Genomic DNA, 21880 nt, shown 5'->3' with positions numbered 1-21880 from the left:
AAAGACAGAGTTACTGTGGTTCAATCTGCTCAATCTGTGAAACCACTTCTACTGCCGCAAGCCAATCAGCAGCAGTTCATTGGTTGGCTGAATGCCGTGGAGTCAGTTCCAACTCATAGTGACCCTGTATAGGGTTTCTAAGGCTATAAATCTTTACTGGAGCAGAAAGTCTCATCTTTCTCCTGAAGAGCGGTTGGTAGACTAGAACTGCTGACCTTGTGGTTAGCAGCCCAACTCGTAGCCCACTATGCTACCAGGCCTCCTTAACAGTAGCTGTAGTATTCTATTCATTTCATGAAAATTCACCATTATTAGAACACAATGCTATGAACTAGAGATGTGAAGATGAATTTAAAAAAATAATTTTTGTCCTCCTGTAGTATGATGTAAGATGAGAGAAAAAATGAATCAATCAATGATTCATAGATTGAATTAAGTGTACCCAAAAGATACACTTAAGTCCTAACCCTTGGTACTTGTGAATATTTTCTTACTTAGAGAGTTTGGAAGATGATATCAGTTAATACGAGGTCATAGTGCAGTAGTAGTGTGCATCTTAATCACATGCGAACAATATCTTTATAAAAGAAGAGAAGAGACACAGAGAGGTAGAGGAATGAATGGCATATGTAAAATGATACCTACAAGCCAAGGAACAACTGAACACCCAGAGCTACCCGAAGCTGGAAAAGAGGCATGAAACAGAACCTCTCTCAGGGAACTCAGCCTCAGAAGACATCAACACAGCTGACACCTTGGTCTCTGATTCCCAGACTCCAGAACTGTGAGACAACACATTTCTGTTCTTTAAAGTCCCCCACAGTATGGTGCTTTATGACAGCAGCCCTGAAAGCTAACATAGGTTTTAGGATAGGCACAGAGAACAACAACAACAACAATGAGTCAATTCCAACTCTTAGTGATTGTGTAGGATAGAGTAGAACTGCCCCATCGGGTTTGCAGACTGTACTCTTTCTTGTGTGTGTGTGAATTATGTGAGTTTACATGGGAGAATATCAGTTTTACATTTATCCTATCGTATTTCGTTTCATTGCAGTGATTACAATCCCCTCCATGCACCATGAAATAACCAAAGGGTACACCCCACAGGCCTGACCCCTGGCCATCAGCACACAGCCCCTCTCCCTCCCTAAGTCCAATGTCCCCAGCCACTCCATCTGTCCAAGTCATTGTCTCTGTCTCTATTTCTGGCATCACTGCTTGTCTAGGTAGGGTCCCATACTCTGCTTTTCTCACTTGATGGTCCCAGGGACCTCCACTCCCGGACTGCAAAATCAATCATTCCCCTCCTTTTGTTAAAAAACATCAAAAACATCTACCTTTACATTTCCAACTGTCACAGACAGACAGTCCTAATGGCAATTATTCACTATTGTACCACAAGAGCCAAGACTGTAATATTTACAGAAACAGACTTTCTCCCATGAACAGTCTGGTAGATTCAAACCACCAACTTTTCGGTTAGCAACCAAGTGCTTTAACCACATCTTTCTCCCATGGAGAGCCTGGTAGATTCAAACCATCAACTTTTTGGTCAACAACCAAGTACTTTAACCATGGCACCACCATGATTTCTTAAACACAAGGCACAGCAGAGGAAATATCTGAGTGTGGTGAAGGAACAGTAAGAAGTTCAAAGTAAAAGCTCTCTTAACTGCATCTTCTTAATTGCCTCACCTGATTAACCAATGTTTGCCTTCCTTCTGCAAAACACCCTAAGTGAGCATTCACAGAGAACAGGAAAAACCTTGGAGAGTCTGGCCATTTCTGCTCCTATCTAGAGGTGTGTTCCCAAACCAATTCAGCCTTCACCCCATTCTTGACTTCTCCCCACCCTAGCCATATCTGTGTTCCAATTGGGTACTCATGTTGAGGTTTGCAAGGAAATCTTAAAGGAATAATACAGCGATTTTGACTTATCTTAGTGTTACAGCTTCTTAAGATCGTCCAGAGAGCATGCATGGATTTGAAACAGCAGGAGTAATACATGGAAGTGATTAAGCCTTTAAAGTGGACCCTTTGTTCCCAAGGTCCCGTTAACTATCGTTTAGGAACAGCTTGTTTGTAATATACTCAATTATTTAGGTAACTAACTAGCTTTTTACTGATCAAATAGAGGATCGTTTGCTTAATAGCAAAGAACTTATGCAGTGGTACATTTCCATTCACAGCATACTCCCAGAAATAGGCTTATCTGAGATTGTGCTCCAGGGAAAACAGAAATTTTACCAAAATGCATCACAACTGTTCACACAGCCCCTCAGATCTAAAGACTTTAGTTGTGTTTGGTTTTGTTTTTCCCAAATTAGTAAGTAAACTAAAAGAGAATACAGTAGTAATGCTATGTTCATTCCGTCCATTCATACAGTCTATTCCTTCCAGGAAAAAACTTCATAAAATTCCTATTTGATCAGGTCAAAAACCACAACTATTGTGTCCCTGCTCAAATCTGACTTTCTCAGCAAGAATGTCTGTGACCACACAGGCATGAGGTCCCACTTCTCCACGTGTTTAATACTTTTCTTGTAGTTCTCGTGTGCTTAGCAATAACTCCAACTGTTCTTATCTGTATAGAGGAAAAGGCAGAGACAGACAGATAGGCATAAGACTGGCAGCGCCACAAACTCTTCTCTGACAGAATGGTCATTGAAGGAGAGGCTGCGTGAGTTAGATACTGAAAGATCATAAGAATTCGTTCAATAGGCTGGTAAAGGAATGGAGAGTGTTCCAAGGAAGGGAAATGCAAATTAAACAATGAGTCTAAGAAATCCTGGTGGTGCTGTGAGTTCGGTGCTGGTCAGCGATTGAAGCCCACCAGCTGCTTCAAGGGAGAAAGATGAAGCTGACTGCTGCCAGAAAGAGTTCGTCTCAGAAACTCTCTATAGGCTTGCTATGAGTCCGACTGGACTCATTGGTAGAGGGTTTGGTTCCTGCTTTGACACAGTTACGGAAGAGGTCATCACTGAGAAGGCTGGGAAATAGGAACACTGAATTTCTCTGGACCATTTTTGAATCTTCTTGTAAGTCTATAATTGTTTTTGTGTGTGTGTGTGTGTGTTTTGTTACTGTTTTTTCCTTAAGTGCCATCGAGTCAGTTCTAACTCAGAACCACCCAGATTAGGGTTTCCAAGGAGCTGCTGGTTGGTTTAAAATACAGACCTGTGGTTCACAGTACAGTGCAAATCCTACAGCACCACACCAGGAGTCCTAAGTCTATAACTATAAGGAGTCCCTAAGTCAATAATTACTTATAGTCCTAAGTAAAAATACTCATCGGCAGATTGTCATACTGTGGTGGCTTGTGTGTTGCTGTGATTCTGGAAGCTATGCCACAGGTATTTTAAATACCAGCAGGGGCAACCATGGTGGACAGGTTTCAGATGAGCTTCCACATGAAGACAGACTAGAAAGAAGGAGAAATGGACTACTACCAAAAATTTAGTCACTCAAAATCTTATGACTAACATCGGAACACTGTCAACACCAGAATCTTGAATATTGAAACATGATGAAGAGTATGAGAATATTGTCAGATATCGTGCCAGAAGATAAGCCCCTCAGGTTGGAAGGCACTCAAACTACAACTAGGGAAGAGTTGCCTCCTCAAAGTAGAGTTGACCATGATGACGTGAATGGAAGAAAGTCTTCAGACCTTCATTTGCTGATGGGGCACAACTCAAAATGAGAAGAAATAGCTGTAATCATCCATTAATAATAGGAACATGGAACGTATGAAGTATGAATCTAGGAAAATTGGAAGTTATCAAAAATGTAATGGAGCACATAAATATCGATATCCTAGGCATTAATGAGCAGAAATGGACTGGCATTGGCCATTTTTAATCTGACAATAACATGGTTTACTATGCTACGAATGACAAATTGAAGAGGAATAGCATTATATTTGTCATCAAATTACTGGTGATTTAGAATGAAAAGGTTGGAAACAAAGAGGAAGGATTAGTAGTTGGAAAGTATAGCCTTGGTAATATGCTGGAGATATCAATGACTTCTTCATTGTAAATAACTTTTTAAAAACAGTTTGAAAGGCAGTTCTCTGCACAGAGTTTATCAGGTGGAATACACAGAATTCTAATTCACTACATTTGTGGAAGAGAAGGTAGGAAAGTTCCATGTCATCAGCCAAAACAAGGTCAGGGGCAGCCTATGGAATAGACCATTAATTGCTCCTATGCAACTTCAAGCTGAAGCTGAAGAAAATGAAAACAATTTCATGAGAATCAAAATATGATCTTGAACATATCCCCACCTGAATTCATTTCAAAAAGTAGCATATGATCAAGCACCGATGTACCGAAGGAAGAAGTACAATGTGTACTGAAGGCATTGGTAAAGAACAAGACTCCAGGAACTGATGGAATACTAAGTGGAATCTTCTGACAAACTGATGCAACACTGGAGGCTCTTGCTCATCTATGCCAAGAAATTTGGAAGATGGTTACCTGGTCAACTGATTGGAAGAGATCCATCCATGTTTGTGCCCATTCCAAAAAGAGGTGACCCAGTGCAATATGGAATTCATTGGACAATAGCAGTAATAACATATACAAGTAAAATTTTGCTAAAGATAATACAAAAAAGGCTGCAGTAGTATATTGACAGGGAACTGACAGAGAGGTTCAAGCCAGAGTCAGAAAAATCGATACATTTGAATTATGGTGTTGGAGAAGAACATTAAACATAGCATGGAATGCCAGAAGAGCAAACAAGTCTGTGTTGGAAGAAGTACAATGCAAATGCTCCTTAGAAATCAAGATATTGAGACTGTCTCTTATACTTCAGATGTATTATCAGGAGGGATCAGTCCCTGGAAAAAGGTCATCATGCTTGGTAAAAGGGAGGGACAGATAAAATAGGGAGACCCCAACAAGATGGTTTGGCACAGTGGCAGCCACAATGGACTCAAAGTGTAGTAGCAATTGTGAGGCTGGCACAGGAGTGGGTGGTGTTATGTTCTGTGGTACATGTGGTCACTCTGGGTCAGAACTGACTCAATGGCACCTAGCAACAATGATCTATCTTAAGTTCAAAATCAAAGAATGCTTTTGCTGTAGCCAAGCATGCTTCAGAGTCCTTTCCTTCTCCCGGTTCCTTTAAAGCTGCCAACTTTCAACATCATCCAATACAAGGACCAAAGCGGTATTCTTAGGTATGGAATGTGCTATCTCTAGAAACCAAAGAGGTCCATAGGTACTATGTTCCCTTATTATTGTCATGGATATAAGAGGCAACAATTTATCTTTTACTTGGGAGAGAATATTTTAGGAGTTCCTGACTTCTAGACCCCTAAACACTTGATTACTGTGACAGGTTCCTCAGTCAACATAAAGTTTATCTATTACCTTCTAGAGTCTTATATCTTCCAAATGCTCCACTGGACTAGCATCCTCTTGCTTGTCCTGCTCACGACATGATGTCATCGGTATAATAGATTAATATGATGTTCTGCAGAGTGTCCAGATGGTCCAGGTCTCTTCACATCGTATTATGAAAGAGGGTTGGCCTTGAGGCAAAATTTTAAGTAAATATTAATTTCTGTTTCATATGACTGAGAACAATTTCTGATATTCTCTTAGATGACATTATTTAAAAACACCCTTAACAAACCATAACTTTTTACCACATACCTAAAGTCTTATTAATCTACTCCCACAAAAAGTCCATTGCTGACTTCAGACTGATGCTGAAGAAAATGAAAACAAGTCCATGAGAGTCAAAATATGACTTTGAATATATCCCACCTGAAGTTAGAGATCATCTGAAGAACAGATTTGATACATTAGACACTAAAGACTGAAGACCAGAAGAGTTGTGGGATGACAACAAGAACATCATACAGGAAGAAAACAAAAAGTAATTAAAAAGGAAAAGACCAAAATGGATGTCAGAAGAAACACTGAAAAATGCTTTCCAGTGTAGAGATGCTAAAGCAAATGGAAGAAATGAGGTGGTACACGAGCTGAACAGAAAATTTCAAAGGTCAGCTCGAGAAGATGAAGAAAAAATAAAGTCCATTGCTGGTGAATAAGCAATGGACTGCTAACCACAAGGTTGGAAGTGAAACCTACCAGCTTATCTGTGTGAAAAAGATGAGATTTTCTTCACCCATAAAGATTTCCTGCCTCAGAAACCCTATACAGGATCACTATGAGTCAGAATCAATTGATGGCAGTGAGTTTGGTGCCTGGTTTTGGAACAAAGATACATCAGTACTATAGCTATAATTAGGGTTACTGTTGTTATAAATCATGGTGGTATAAAGTCATTCTCCAGGATTCCTTGTTTCTGCACGGACAAAACTGGTGAACTGAAGACTTTCACTTGGGCTTGCCCACAATGATGTGGAAGCTAATATAAGGTTACTCCAACTTCCAAGTATGTCTAACACAATTACACAGCCAGGACTCGAGAAAGAACCATTGGGAAGGTCTGTGATCCTAGTGACCTATCCCACTGTGTCCAGAATCTATTTGTTACCTGGTTCATAAGATTCTTTTCTAATAGCATGGACATAAAGACACTCTGAGTCTCTTGGTATCACATGAACTCAAACCATGTATCTAATAATCCTCAAAATGTCTGGGTATGTCTTTGTCCTTAGTATTGTTGTTGTTGTTGTTGTTGTTGTTAAGTACTGTCAAGTCAATTCCAACTCATGATGATCCTGTATAAGGTTTCAGAGGCGTTGCTGGTGGATTAACAGCCCAGTGCTTATCGTATAGTGCCACAACAGACCTTGTGGTGGTTGGTAGTGGTTGCGCCAAGTCGGTTCCAACTTATAGCGATGCTGTATAGAGTTTCTGAGGTTGTAAATGGTTTTGAGGTTGTAAATGGAAGCAGAAAGATTTATCTTTTTCTTGCAGATTGACTGGTAGATTTGAACTACTGACTTTGCAGTTAGCAGTCTGATACATAACCCACTACGCTACCGAGTCTTCTTCCTCACAAGTATACTGTCATGTAAATAAGAGGTCATCAATCTCCTTGATGAAGGACTAGGGGAATTATGGTAAAACCCTATATAGGATCGCTATGAGTCGGAACCAACTCCACGGCACATAACAACAACAACAACATACATGCCAGAGTGTGTCAAGTGTCTATGATCTCCTCTCCTATCATTGTCCTAGGGCTGTAGAGGAGAGGCACCTCTGAGCTTCTCCATAGTGTTGTCACCTAACTCTGCACTGCATTCCCAAGGTCTTAATGAATGATGTATATTCTGAGTCCTCCATGGAAAAAAGTTCTCTGGTGGATACTCTAGATTTACATATCAATGACAGCAGGTCAACTTCCCTTAGCATTTTTATTCTTGTTTCTACTGTCTTCCTAAGCAATGAAAGCATTTCTATTTTGCTTATAAAGAACCATCATTTTGTGCAGACCTCTAGGAGGCATCCTAGCAGTGAGTCTGTCCTGTGCCCTAGAGTCCCAGATAGGGTGTGGTAGCTCATGTTTGGAGAAAGTAATCTCAAGTTGATGAATTCTTACTTATATAGTCTTAGGTTCTAGTCCCCTTTATGAAAATCCCAGGGGTACTCATACAGCTTCTGGAGAACCAAGTTAGGTAATTCTTGCATTTCCTTCAGGATATAAACTCTTTCTTCCATTGTCAGACTCAGAATATTCCCAGTCAGCCTATGCTGATATTCATTTTTTCTGTGATACTCCTGGCAGCCAGGAGGGAAGACAGAAGCAACTCCTGAGTCCTTGTTAGGAGGAGACCGCTTCGTATCTAGCTCACAATTATATGCTAGCTCCTTCTTCAGAAGGGTGGGCTGCCTTTGCCAGCTCTGACATTCCAAAGGCCTTACAGACCTCAAAATCAATGGTGATATCCTGCCAAATGTCCCGACGCCATGTTTTGGGCTTCCAAGTTTCCTTAACCAGAACCCTGTCCTTAAAATAACAGGTCTGCCTTGGCAGAGTATTTAAATGTCAATCAAGGTCTGTATCCCAACTATCAGATCCTAAATTAGCTCCTCAGTTGTGTCTTCTTCCCATCGGAAGAGCTAGACATGCCTTTTAAACTACCAGACAGACCTGGCTCTCACACTCAGCCTCTACCTGGCTGTTACTGGCATTCCATTCCTCACTCTCTCTCTCTGCTATTTCCCCTACATCAACCCACTAGCTAGGGCATTCAGCTCTACCTAGCCCTTATCCCAGATCAACATCGTGAAATCATTTGTCATTGGGAAGTCACCTTGTGCCAGGGACTACCCGTGCCTCATATATTATTCAGAATGAGGTTCTCCTTGCCAAAGAGGTGGTTGAGTGAACCAGTCCCCAGAGCCCCCTGGTATGCCCTGTGAAGGCTAAAAGAGAAGGAAGAAGTAGGCAGAGCCTCCAACCCATGAGACAATTCCATCCCCTGTTAAAGGAGAGAAGGAAAGAAACAGGGGGGTTGGAATAGTCTCAGATCACAGTGCAGCTCTGAGACAACCTTAGCCAGATTAACAGGCTGCTCAGAGCAAAAACTGCCTGTCAGAGGAGTTCTGCATCAGACAGGAATGGGGCAGCCCTAGGCTGTGCTCCGTCATTAGCTGGGAACAGCCTGTTGGAAGCAGGGCCTCAGTGATGGTAGCTGGGTCTGCCAATCAATTATGATTCCCATCGGAGCATATCCTTAAACCTGTAAGATAATTCTAGGAACCTCCAGTTGTTTTCCCATCACTTTTTAATCACCAGCTCAGAGATACTATTTTGAGTCCATTAATTGTATCACACCTCTCTTCTCACTGATATAACATATGGACTGTACTTCTCACCCAGTTTAGAAGCTCTACGGAATGTTTAGAGATGTTTCTGCATCTCTTTCACCTTCTCCTTAAGGAAGGCTGTTGTTGTTAAGTGCCATTGCATTGGTTCTGAGTCATAGTGACCCTGTATAGGGTTTCCAAAGAGCGGCTGATGGATTTGAACTGCCGACCTTGTGTTTTGCAGTCCAGTGCTGAGCCTACGTGTATTTATAGCATCCATTCATTGTGATCCACCGACAAAAAGGCAAGTATGGACATAAACATCTGGAGGAGTTCCCTTGGTTCCCAGATTTGTAAATTCGTAGTGTTTAGGATCTTTCCCTCAATTCCTATACGTTGTTGTTGTTGGCATGTGCTGTGAAGTTGGTTCTGACTCATAGCGACCCTATATAGGGTTTCCATGGCTGTACATCTTTACCGGAGCAGAAAGCCTCTTTTTTTTCCCGCGGAACTGCTAGTATTTTCAAACTTCTGACTTTGAGATTAGCAGCCCGACTCGTAACCACTACGCTACCAGAGCTCCTTCAGTTTCTATATGTTGTTGTTGTGGTTGTGAAGTGCCGTCGAGTCGGTTCCGACCCATAGCGACCCTGTATAGGGTTTCCGAGGAGCAGCTGGTGAGCTTGAACCACCAACCTTGCAGTTCAAACAGCTTTGCAGCCTGGCACATTAACCCACATTAACCCACACAATTCCTATATAATCACTACCAATTCCCTTCTGTTCTTGTGGAATTTCTAGGACACTGGTTTTGCATCAGTAGTAACATACAAATACTTGCTCACCAGTCCCAGACCTTTTGAGTTATTTTCCCAGGGAAGTAGAAAGTTGTATGCTATTAAATCCACACCTTCTATAAAGTTGGCTTCATGGCTAAATAGTCAGAGATGATGCGGATGATTCATCTTGTGGTGCCTCTCTCATCATTTGACTTGGGCTGCCCTCAGCACAGCTTTGGGAAAGATTCTGGATCACATGATCGATTAGTGACGTCTGCAATGGAGGAGCAGGAGAAGCTTTCTACACACACAGCATGTGTGCTCTCCCTGATGTATATAGACTGTAACTACAGAATTCAGGGGAGATGACCTGCTCACAGGAATAGTAAGCCGCTGATCTTGGCCTCAAACTACGGCCTCAGTTCCTCTGTCATTTAATCAATCTATGATAATTAAGATTACCAACCATTCACTTGACTTTTTCCAAGGCAGAGGCTGAAAGAGGAAAGGGAAAGCGAGTAGAGGAAACTGAGGTCTAAAATTGGGAGCTGAGAATTAAGAGGCACAAGTTGTAAAACAGTAATAATAATAATTAATGGAATGCAGAAAGGGGAACCTTGGGGGACTTCCCAAAGTTTTTGTTTTTTGTTTTTAAAGTCCAGGACGCCAATGTGTGGCGATTTCATGTGTGTAAGGGGTAGAATTGTGCTCCACAGGGTTTTCAATAGCTCAGTTTGGGGAAATAGATCCCCAGACCTTTCTTCAGAGCTATCACTCAGTAGACTCAAACCACCAACTTCCTGGTTAATAGTCGAATGTGTTAAGTATTTGCACTACCCAGTGACTCCTTCCCAAAGTGAACATTTTGCTTTTCTCAATTTATCCTTCATTGATTCTCAGATCATCCTTGCTTTAGTGCTGGTCTGAAATTCTTGAAACTCCTTTTCCTTGACTGAAAAGGTTGCCTATTTGATTGTTAGGATGTCCCTTCAGTCAGTACTGAAATCCTTCCTAGGTGTTTACATCTGGATAATAACAGGATTCTATCATAAAACTCAATGGATTCTTGCCTTGTCTTACTTTTCTTCACTAGTCATAGTGAGATTCCAATAAATTATATACAATTTCTGCTAGGAATTGATGAAAACTGGAAAGACATTAAAATTAACCACTGTGTGCTTTGATTAGACTCTTTGACAGGGCTGGTTAACATCTTGACAGACATTATTTGGCGATTCACTGGAGACTTCATGGCACCTGACCTGGTTTGCAGAGTGGTCCGTTACTTGCAGGTATGTAGCAACTTCACAACACGCTGAGAAAAGTTGACACCAGAGCTAGCTCTCAGATTTTTATAAGGAAAATAGTATCTCCTTGTACGCTTATGCAGCAAACTGATCACGTCCTTCTTGTTGAAAGAACAAATAAAATTTGCAAGATATTTTCACATTTTAATTTGCTCAAAATAATATACAAAATAAATAAGCTATGATACAAACATAAAACATTCATCTTCCAAGCAATAAGTGACATTTCTGGGTCAGTATTAAATTTTTTTTTTTATATATTCTGGTGAAATAATCCTCCAGAAAGTTTGGCAATTATATTCACCTAGTTTTTCTTCAAACTACCCAATACACACTAGTGTTATTTTTTTTAAAGCTTTGTCATTTTGTTAGAAAATCGGTGCTTATTCCTGATATTTTAACAAGCATTTTATTTATTACCAGCAAAATTGCCTTCTTTTTTTTTTTCCAATATTGGTTGGCATTTGCATTTCTTTTTCTCTAAATTGCCTGCTAATATACTTTTATAAACTGGAATTATAAAAAATAAGTCTTCTTACTTACTGGTGGACTGGTAGATCTGTTTTTAGATGAAAGGTAATTTTACTTTGTCATATATGCTTTGATATAAGTTGCATACATGTGCTTTATATGCATGTATATTTACTGTGTATGTGTATTTAATGTAGAATATTGATGATGGTGGTGTAGTGATGCAGGATAATGCACTGGACCTCAAGGTCAGTTTCACTGTAAATCTTGACAGCATCCAAAAGCCTCATCTGTCTCCCACAGAGCGGCTGGTACATTTGAACTGCTGACCTTTCAGATACATATTAATATAACATTATATACCATATACATGTAATATAGATGCAAGGCATTTCAACTTAGTTTGAATGGATCCTTTCATACTGGTTTGAAGAGTAATGTGTTCTGTGTCTGAGTTTTTAAAATTTATTTCTTTAATGTGTATCTAAATTATTATAAATTTATAACGCATCTCTGAAAAACTTTGCTCTACTAGACTCTATTTGTTATTAGGAATATTTGGACTCTTTGCATCTATATTCATGAGTGAGATTATGGTTTCCATTTATTTTCTCACTTTCAGATCTTAGTAATGGAGTTGTCTTATCTTCAAGAAATGAATAGGAGGTGTTAACAGTCATCTTTTGTGCTCTGCACATAACCTTGAGAGTCTGATAGATGTAAAAATCCCAACCATCGGGGCTGATATTTTCTAGAGTGTAATTATTTGTTTCTTAATTTCAACTTCTTCTTAAGGATTTTTGCTTTCTTGTAGGAAAATGTTCTCAATTGCTTATTGCATTACTAATTAATTGTAAGAAATGAGTTTTCACAAAACTTACTGGAGTGGTTGTAATATATACACAGTTGTTGTTAGGTACCATCAAGTCGGTACTGACCAATAGCAACCTTATGCACAGCAGAATGAAACACTGGCCAATTCTGGGCCAATCTCACTACTGTTGCCACACTTGAGTCCATCAATGCTGCCACTTGGCCAATCCATCTCATTGGGGGTCTTCCTCTTTTTCTCTGACCCTCCACCTTAGCAAACATGATATCCTTCTCTAGCAACTGGTCCCTCCTGACAGTGTTTGTTTTATGGTGTTGGCAAAAAAATATTGAAAGTATTGTGGACTGGACTACTAAAAGAACAAACAAATTTGCCTAGGAAGAAATACAGCACGAATGTTTCTTAAAAGCATGGGTGGTAAGACTTGAGTATTTTGGGCAAGTTCTTAAGAGGGGAAAGTCCCTGCAGAAAGACATCGTGCTTGGAAAAGTGGAGCGTCAGTGAAAATGAGGAAGAACCCCAACAAGATAGACTGACACAGTGGCAGCAAAGATGATGAACTAATCATCACAATTGTGAGGATGACACAAGATAGGGTAGTGTTATTTTCTGCTGTGTGTAGGGTTACTGACTTGATGGCACCTAACAACCACAATAGCAATGTAGGCTGTTAATAATCAGGTAAACTGTTCAGGACCAGGGTAGAACAATATGAGAACTCTGCAATGTCTGCGTGATTTTTCTGTAAATCTAAAAACATTTCCAAAATTTTAAGACTATTAATGTTTTTCAAATGTCAGTCTAGGAAATTGTCTTTAGAAAAACAAAATCTGGAATTTGCTAAGTAAAATCTCTTGAAGTTCCCTGTGTTTGAGTCTCACTTCTCCGTGCAGAATTTCCTTTGGATTCATATTTCCTAGGTCATTTCTGTCAAAATCGAGAGGTGGGGTAGTGAGAATCCAGACATATGTCCTTAAACTTCCATCTGTTCTCCAAATGGCATCCCATATGTTGTTGATGTGTAGAGTTTCCATTGTTGACAGTTACAAATTGACTATAATTGTACTTTGATTTCCTTTTTGACTTGAGTTAATTATGAGCGTGTTTAAATTTCCAAGTAGTATTAAAATAATTTTACTAATTCCAGATTTTATTCCTTCCTGGTTTAAATATATGATTTACATAAGTTCTACTTTGGGGAATTTATTGAGATTTTGCTTGGTGGTTTAAACATAACCAATTTTTGTAAATTTTCTCTAGATAGTTCACAGGAATGTTCTCTTATAGTACACAGCCTGTTTAATCTTTTTCTACACATTTTTGCTGTTCCTGCCATAAAACCTTGAAATATTTCATATACATTTTGTGTTATACTACTTATTACATAAAAGTTTATGACTATTCTTAAACTTGTACACTCACACTGCCTTAACATGTATTTTTATCAGTATAAATAATATCTTCACCTCATATAATTTGTCTTAAATTTTACATTAACAACAATATTGTGATAAGTACTTCCTTTTAATTTTTGCTTGCATAACATCATTGGCCATCACTATTTTTAAATATCAATATCATTTCATTTCTGATGTATCTCTACTAAAAGGTATACAGCTGGATTTGGAGAAGACTTTGAAAACAGTGTTTTTTTCTTTGAAGGAGTTTAAGCCATTCATATTTATTGTGGCAAATAGCATTTGGGTTATTTCCGTCACCTCATTTTAAGTTTCTGGTGTTAAGGTTTTCTTCCTGCTTGCTTGTTTTTCTATTTTGCTTGATCATGAACTATGGCAGGTTAAAAATTATATATTATCCTCCAAAAGATGTGGCATAGTAGGATAAAGCACTGGACCGAAAAGTCAGTTTGCACCTCAATGTTAGCAGTTCAAACCCACCAGCCACTCTTTGGAACCCCTATACAGGGTCACTATGAATTTGAACTGACTCCATGGCACTAAACAACAGAAGATATCCACTTCCTTATCCCCGGAGCCTATGCATGTTATTTGTATATGGCAAAAAGAACTTTGCAGATATGATTAAATTAAAAGACTTGAGCTGGGCAGATGATACTGGATTTTTTTGGTGGTTCCTAAATGCAATCACATGCCTATAAGAAGGAGGCAGGAGGAGAGATAAAATACAGGGAAAGGTGGGGAAGGAGAGCTAATCACAAGGTACAGATTAGAGAGATAACATTAAATAACGCCAGCAGCTGGAAAAAGCAAGGAGGAATTTTTTCCTAGAGTCTGTGATGAGGGTGTCCTGGCCAACACCTTGATTTTGGACTCCCCACCTCCAAAATTGTGAGAGAGAAATTTCTGTTTTGTTAAGCCACCAAGCTTATTCAAATTTATTCCAGCAGCCACAGAAAAACAATACATTATTTTTTCCAGATTTATTTTATACCATCTTAGTTTAATTTTTTTAATTAAACTTTTTAAAACTAAAATTCTATCTCTATCAAAATCAAAAACATGAGATATCTTAAATGTGAAATTTAACAAGATTTCCTTCCTTCACTCTTTCTCCTCACTTAACTACCTTGATTTTTATCTGAAATATTCCATAACTATATTCATAGTCATTTTGTAGCAACTTATTTTTTTTCTGCTTTCATAGCTTATAATAACTGTTATCCTTCTATTTTAATGACTATTATTTATCTATGTCCTTCCCTCTTCTTGACTTCTAATTTTGAAACAATTAGAACTGTTCTAAATCCGTTAAAGTGTTTCCTCCAAGAAGATTTTCAAAAGAAACATGGCATGTTATATTTTCTTCTTTCTAATACATCCAAGAAAAGTATTCTGTCTCTTGGCACAGGAATGATAGCCACACAATTCTTGGACCATAATTTCTCCTTTTCTTTCAAAGCTCTGTACATACTGTTAACTGTTTTCTGGCATTTATTATTGTGTAGAAAAGACATGGCAATTTGAGATGCATTTCTCATCAGTAACCTTTACTTTTTTTATCCTGTCGACATGTTGGAAGTTGTTTAACTCCTGAAATTAGATACCCATACTGATTGTGTCTAAAGGCAGATAATCCTTTCACTAATGTACTGCTCCTCCTACTGCTCTTGAGTTTGAAGTTGTGTTTACACCTCACTCAGAGGAGCGCAAGGAGCTCTGGTAGCATAGTGGTTACGAACCAGACTGTGAACTGCAAGGTCAGCAGTTCAAAACTACCAGCCGCTCCACGGGAGAAAGATGAGGTTTTCTGTTCCTATAAAGATTTACAGACTCGGAAATCCTGTTCAGGGTCAGTATGGGTCGGAACCAACTCGACAGCACTTAACAACAACAGAGGAGCCCAGATTCATGGCCTTCCCACCATGACACCCGACAATTGGTGTGCTCTTTCTCCTGTTTCATGGATCTATCCACTAGGTACCGATATTACTGTGTGTGACCAGCCTGAACGATTTTGAATCTATGAAGCATTCATCGAATATCCATTTTTCTCTAAGGAGACAATTGCCTTATTTATTTCTTCAACTTGACCACCCCTCTTCTTTCTTGCCTTTTATCACATTTTTTGTTTGTTTTGCAAAGGGGAGGTACATGCTTAAGTATATAAGGAGTCTTCAATCTCTCATCAGTCCCCATAACCCCTCCCTGTGGCACCTTCCACAACATTGTTGTGAGAATGTATTTTAGGTAGTGTAAAAGGAATAAAAACAATACAGAACAACAATATAGTTGATTGTTATTTGAGCCAGTAAAAGAACACAAAGGTACAAATTCAGAACAAAGGTTACTGTCAAAGTCATGTCATTTTGGTTTCCCTTTAGATAGAAGTCAAAGACTTTCACTTAGACTCCAGTTTTCTAGTTACTCTTGCACATTCTCTGGGTTTGACCCTTAGGTTATAAGGTAGAGATATAACCAGACTTTTGAAAGGAATGAGTCTTCAACTAGTCTGAAAAATTGGCACTTTGATCATCCTTTCATGGACATTTTATTTAATTATATTTTGAATATGTTCTTCACATAAAAGATATTAGCCTTTTACACCCTAATTTCCTTATCTCCAAAGTATGCTAAACATACTACACAAGATAATTAAAGGGCATGGGGAAGATTAACAAAGAGAAAGTCCAAGAAAGAAAAGGAATTCCAAAGATAGCCCGACTGAACAGTCTTGCTAGAGAAGCTAGAGAAGTGGATGAGAAACAGGAACCAGTGCTGATAATTATAACTGACTCTAAAGTGTTTATTGTTAAGTTGTTTAGTGCCATCGAGTCGGTTCCAACCCGTAGCAACCCTGTATAGAGTTTCCCAGCAGCAGCTGGTGAACTTGAACCACCGACCTTGTATTTCAAACGGCTTTGCAGTCTGGCACATTAACCCACACCTTGAAATCCCCCAATCTATTTTATCTCTCAACAGCTCTCACCAATAAAAAGCAAATGAACTTTTATTTCTAATTATACTGGAATGTCAGTTGTGCTGGAAAAAATTAGCTTAGCTTTAAAAGTCAATTACAAACAAATGTACCATGCAAATGTCAAGAGGGCCCAATCCAGAAATGCAGGGTTTACAAGTAGCCAAGTGAATGAAGGATCAAGGAAGAGCTGGGAGCATTCTCACCTGACAAAGCTGCAATGCAAATGCAGCTCCAAGAATAGAAATCTACTTCTTGGCTTTGGAACCAGTCATTCTTATCTCTAGTCCAACCTTCACTTGGCTCAGTGCCCAGGTTTCTAAATACAACACAATGCTATTGTCTCAATGATGGGCATACTCTCATGTCTGGGAAGTCATGAACCTCCTTTCCATTCTGTCTTCAGGTTGTACTGCTCTACGCCTCCACCTACGTCCTGGTGTCCCTCAGTATAGACAGGTACCACGCCATCGTCTACCCCATGAAGTTTCTGCAAGGAGGTGAGCTGGGTTGATCACAAGGTGTTTAGTGAGGAGTCATCCTTGGGTGAAGGTGGGATTTCATTAACATCTTCTGAAAATATATACAGCAGAGCATACACCAGTCCAATAGTTTCTACAGGAAAAAATCAGTGGCATTTATTAAATTTTTCAAGTTGGGCAATTCTCACTATTCTTTTGAAGTTGTTCCTCCCCCATTAATATAAACTTGCTGCCCCATAGGTGTTCTATTTGATCTTTCAAGTTGCTGTAGTAAATTTGAACCCATATCAGGAAATCTTTTAAAAATGCAATGCTCAAGGCAGACATTCTTTAATAGGTAAGATAAATTATTAACAGAGTTTAAGAAAACGTCTGTTCAAAAGAAACCAAATAAAACAAAAACACTGACGTCGAGTTGATTCCAGTTCATAGTGACCCTATAAAACTGCCTCTAGGGTTTCCAAGACTATAAGTCTTTAAGTTAGCAGACTGCTCTGTATTTCCCCACGGAGCTGTAGTCAATTCCAACACCAGCCTTTCAGTGAGCAGTTGTGTCCTTAGCCATTAAGCCATCTGGGTCCCTTAAGAAGACACTGGACTGCTAACTGTAAGATTGGCTTTTCTAACCCAACAGCCGCTCTGTAAAAAATGAGAATTTCTGTTCTAGTAAAGATTTACAGGAAACCTTGTTGTTGTTGTTAAGTGTCGTAGCAACCCTACACACAACAGAACGAAACACTGCCTCGTCCTGCACAATCCTTGTAATTTTTGGTACATTTGAGTCCACTGATGCTGCCACTGTGACAGCCATTCCATTGGGGTCTTCTTCCTTTTCATTGGCCCTCTTTACCAAACATAATATCTTTCTCCAGGGACTGGTCTGGAGTATGAGTGACAAAGTCTTACTATCCTTCTGTTGTTGTTGTTGTTGTTGTTGTTGCTAAGTGCCTTCGAGTTGGTTCTGACTTGTGGTGACCCCTCTATAGGGTTTCCGAGGAGTTTGAACTGCTGACCTTGCGGTTTAAACAGACCTTGCGGTCCAGTGCATTATCCCACAGTGACACACCACAGCATCCTTTTATATGAGTCAAAATTAACTCCATAGCACTGGGTTATTTTCAAGAAATCTGTTCTTAATAATAGTTCTCGAACTCTCCTCTCTCCTCTGCTTTTCCCCTCCTTATTATTCTCCTTTATCCTTCTCCCCACATCATGGGTCTGGTTGTCCAAAAGATGTGGGGAAGAAAGTTTGGGTGCCTGGAAAAATGCTGTTGGTTCCCATGAATAGTCCAAAGCCACTAAGGAAAATGATTTGCTTGGCTTACTTTGTGACCATTCGCCTGGACGTTAACACTCTTCCACCCACTTTCCTTTGTGGCAGTATTGTCACACAAAAAAACCTTCCCAAGAAATTAATATCCCACTTTCAGTTTCTGATTTTCTAGAAACACACTTCTTTGCCCTCCTTCCTCACAAGTCCCAGAAATGATAGAAAATAATTTTAAATTGATAACCATACTAGGAAATAAGAAGGAAAAGCCTCCTGGATCTAGAACCAGTTAGAGAATCTATGAATGTAGGAAACATAGGGGTCTGAGGGAAGGCTGAAACCACACAGGAAATGCCCACAATGCCCACAGACGATACTTCAGTGATGCAGAGTTATTGCAAGTGCTTCCTGAGTAGATGGAGTGAATGACAAATGGTCCAAGGTGATTCTTGCAGCACAATGAGAAGAGTAAATCAGTGTGTCCTCCCACACCCCAGACAAGCAATAGGGTATCTGCTTCCGAGTGGTAGGATGCTGGATTTAAAGAAAAAGAACGAACTCTTGGGAAAATATGACTTCCTGGAGGTCTGGTGGGTACCAGGTCACAAGACTAGCTCCCTAGTTACACTGCTCACTTGCCTCCATGCCTCTGGCAGCTCACAAGAATACCAAGTTTAGTGACCTGCCTCTCCCTTCTAGCATCCTGTGAAAACTGATCAAAGGAAGTCCTAACAGGAAGTCTTGAATGCCTGGTGAGGTGCAGTAATGTCAGCACTGGACTGTGAACTACAATGTTGGTGCTTCAAACCCATCAACTACTTCTCAAAAACCCTATACAGGATCTCTATGAGCTGGAACTTACTTGGCAGTACTTAACAACAACAACAGGGAACCTTGACTACAAAGATGGAATCAAATCACCTGAAACTGTGGCAGTAGTCAACACTGTGGGGAAAAAAGAGATACTAAATTTAAATTACCATTCCACATAACTTACATCTAAGGAAACAAAGTTAATAGAGCAAGCAGACTAAGACTTTGGAATGCATATAAATAATGCCATCAGGGAACTGCAAGAAGATGGGAAGATGTGCCAGTTAAGGTTACTATTGGTGACGCTGTCAGTTAGTGCAAGTACCTTAAAGAGAAAGTGAGCTGTATAGATGAAAATGTAAAAATGCGTACACCTTTGACACAGAAACTCTACTTCTTTGTATCTGCACTCATAAGCACTCATGTGTGTGCAAAAGGAGACAAGTGAACGTATAAATATATTGTATATGACAGAATTGCTCAGAATAGCACAATTTCAAAGCTCTCCGTTGTGTCCCTCAGTGGAGAAATAACTAACTATCTATGGTAGAAGTTTCAGTAACTTATGTTCAGTAAAGAATGCACTAAATACTAAGTCAATAATGAACAAGAAAGACCAAAAAAGAATTGATGTCTTTGAACTATGGTGCTGCTGAAGAATATGAAATATGTCATGGACTGCCATGCTAGTGTTTTGTTCTCTGCTGTCTATTTGGTTCCTATCCATAGTGACCTTAAATAGGGTTTCCAAGAAATAACTGGTGAGCTTGAACCACCAACCTTGTGGTTCAAACCAACTTTGCATTCTAGTGCATTAACCCACAGCGCCACACCAGGACTACCATAAGAAGGAACAAATCTGTCTTGGGGGAAATACAGCCAGAATGCTCCTTAGAAGCAAGGCTAGCAAGACTTCATCTCAAACACTTTGGACCGTTATCAGGAGGAGATAGATATCTTATCTGGAGAAAGATATCTTACTCTTTGTAAAAAAAGAAGACCGTCGATGAGACAGATTGGCACAGTGGCTGCCACAGTGGGCTCCAATAGAGCAAGCATTGTAAAGATGGCACAGGACTGGATGATGGCTTAGTCTGTTGTGCATAGGGTCACTATGAATTGGAACCAACTCAACAAAACCTGACCACAACAATGTTCATTGAGTGCATACCTTGGTGGTGCAGTGGTTAAGTACTCTCCTGCTAACTGAAAAGTCAGTGGTTTGAGCCCACCAACTGCTCTGTAGGAGGCAATCTTCTCTCATAAAGGTTACAGCCTTCAAAACTCTCTGCGGACAGTTCCACTCTGTCCATTAGTGTTGCCATGAGTTGGAAGTTACTCAACAGCAATGAGTAGATACTGCATAGCCTGAAAGATTAGAAGAGATGTGCATAGTGCAGGAGGGAATAAAAGAGATGGAATAATAATATCGTGAAGTGGGTGGAAGCCAGGTGGGATCAAATGTGCTTGGCAACCACAAAACCACAAAATCAAACCCACTACCATCAAGGAGCTCTGGTAGCATAGTGGTTATGAACTGGGCTGCTAATCTCAGGATCAGCAGTTCAAAACTACCAACTGTACCAAGGGAGAAAGATGAGGCTTTCTGCTCCAGTAAATATTTACAGCCTCGGAAACCCTGTACAGGGTCTCTATGAGTCAGAACTGACTCCACGGAACATAACAACAACAACCATCAAGTTGTGGGTTAATGCACCTGACTGCAAAGCTGTTTGAACTGCATGGTTGGCGGTTCAAGCTCACCAGAACCTCCTCGGAAACCCTATACAGGGTCTCTATGGGTCAGAAGTGACTGGACGGCACTTAACAACAACAACAACCATCAAATTGATTCTAATTCTTAGCAACTCAGTAGGACAGACTGAAACTGCCCCCTTAGGGTTTCCAAGACTGTAAATTTCCACACTATTGGTGGGTTCCAACTACCTGCTTGAGGTTAGCAGCCCAATAGTTACCCCACCTCACCATCAAGGCTCCTTCCAGCAGCACATGACAATGGCAATTAAACTAAGGGAAAGAGAAAAAGGAGGCCATAACTCCATTTTTACTAAATAGTAATTTCTTTCATCAACAACTCTACAGAAGTTGACAGTTTAAGGTTTTTTAGAGAAATATAACTCTGGCAATAATTAGGGAAATGTGACCAATAATGAAGAGAGTGCTGCAGAGTCTGTTGTTGTGAAGTCCCATCGAGTCGATTCCCACCCATAGAGACCCTGAATAGGGTTTCCAAGGAGCAGCTGGTGAGCTTGAACTGCCAACCTTACAGTTCAAATGGTTTTGCAGTCTGGCGCATTAACCCACAGCGCCACACCTGCACTCCTCTGCAGAGTCTTGGTGCTGTTGTTGTCATGTGCCATCGAGTCAGAACCGACTCATAGCGACCCTATGCACAGCAGAACAAAACAATGTCCAATCCTGGGCCAACCTCACTACCGCTGCCACACTTGAGTCCATCGATGCTGCCACCTGGCTAATCCATCTCGTTGGGGGTCTTCCTCTTTTTTCTCTGACCCTCCATCTTACCTAGCATGACATCCTTCTCTAGCTACTGTTCCCTCCTGACAATATGTCCAAAGTATGAGAAATGGAGCTTAGCCATCCTGGCCTCCAAGGAGCACTCTGGCTGCATTTATTGGTTCTTTTGGCAGTCCATGGCACTTTTTGTATTCTCCTACAACACCACAACTCAAAGGCATCAATTTTTCTATGATCTTCCTTATTCACTGTCCAGCTTTCGCATCCATATGAGGTTATTGAAAATAC

General features: G+C 40.0%; 1 protein-coding gene across 1 annotated transcript in view; it reads left to right on the top strand.

The window, feature by feature from the left end:
- NPSR1 (neuropeptide S receptor 1) overlaps positions 1-21880 on the top strand; it is a 227186-nt gene that overhangs the window by 150650 nt on the left and 54656 nt on the right. The window contains exons 3-4 of the mRNA XM_006832139.1: positions 10712-10815; positions 16935-17028. Coding sequence (XP_006832202.1) covers positions 10712-10815; positions 16935-17028 — 198 coding nt within the window. The remainder of the gene's footprint in view (positions 1-10711; positions 10816-16934; positions 17029-21880) is intronic.

Source organism: Chrysochloris asiatica, unplaced genomic scaffold (assembly GCF_000296735.1).
Source record: "Chrysochloris asiatica unplaced genomic scaffold, ChrAsi1.0 scaffold00006, whole genome shotgun sequence".
Taxonomy (NCBI): domain Eukaryota; kingdom Metazoa; phylum Chordata; class Mammalia; order Afrosoricida; family Chrysochloridae; genus Chrysochloris; species Chrysochloris asiatica.
The sequence above is the reverse complement of the archived record's forward strand: the minus strand, read 5'-3'. Positions and strand labels throughout refer to the sequence as shown.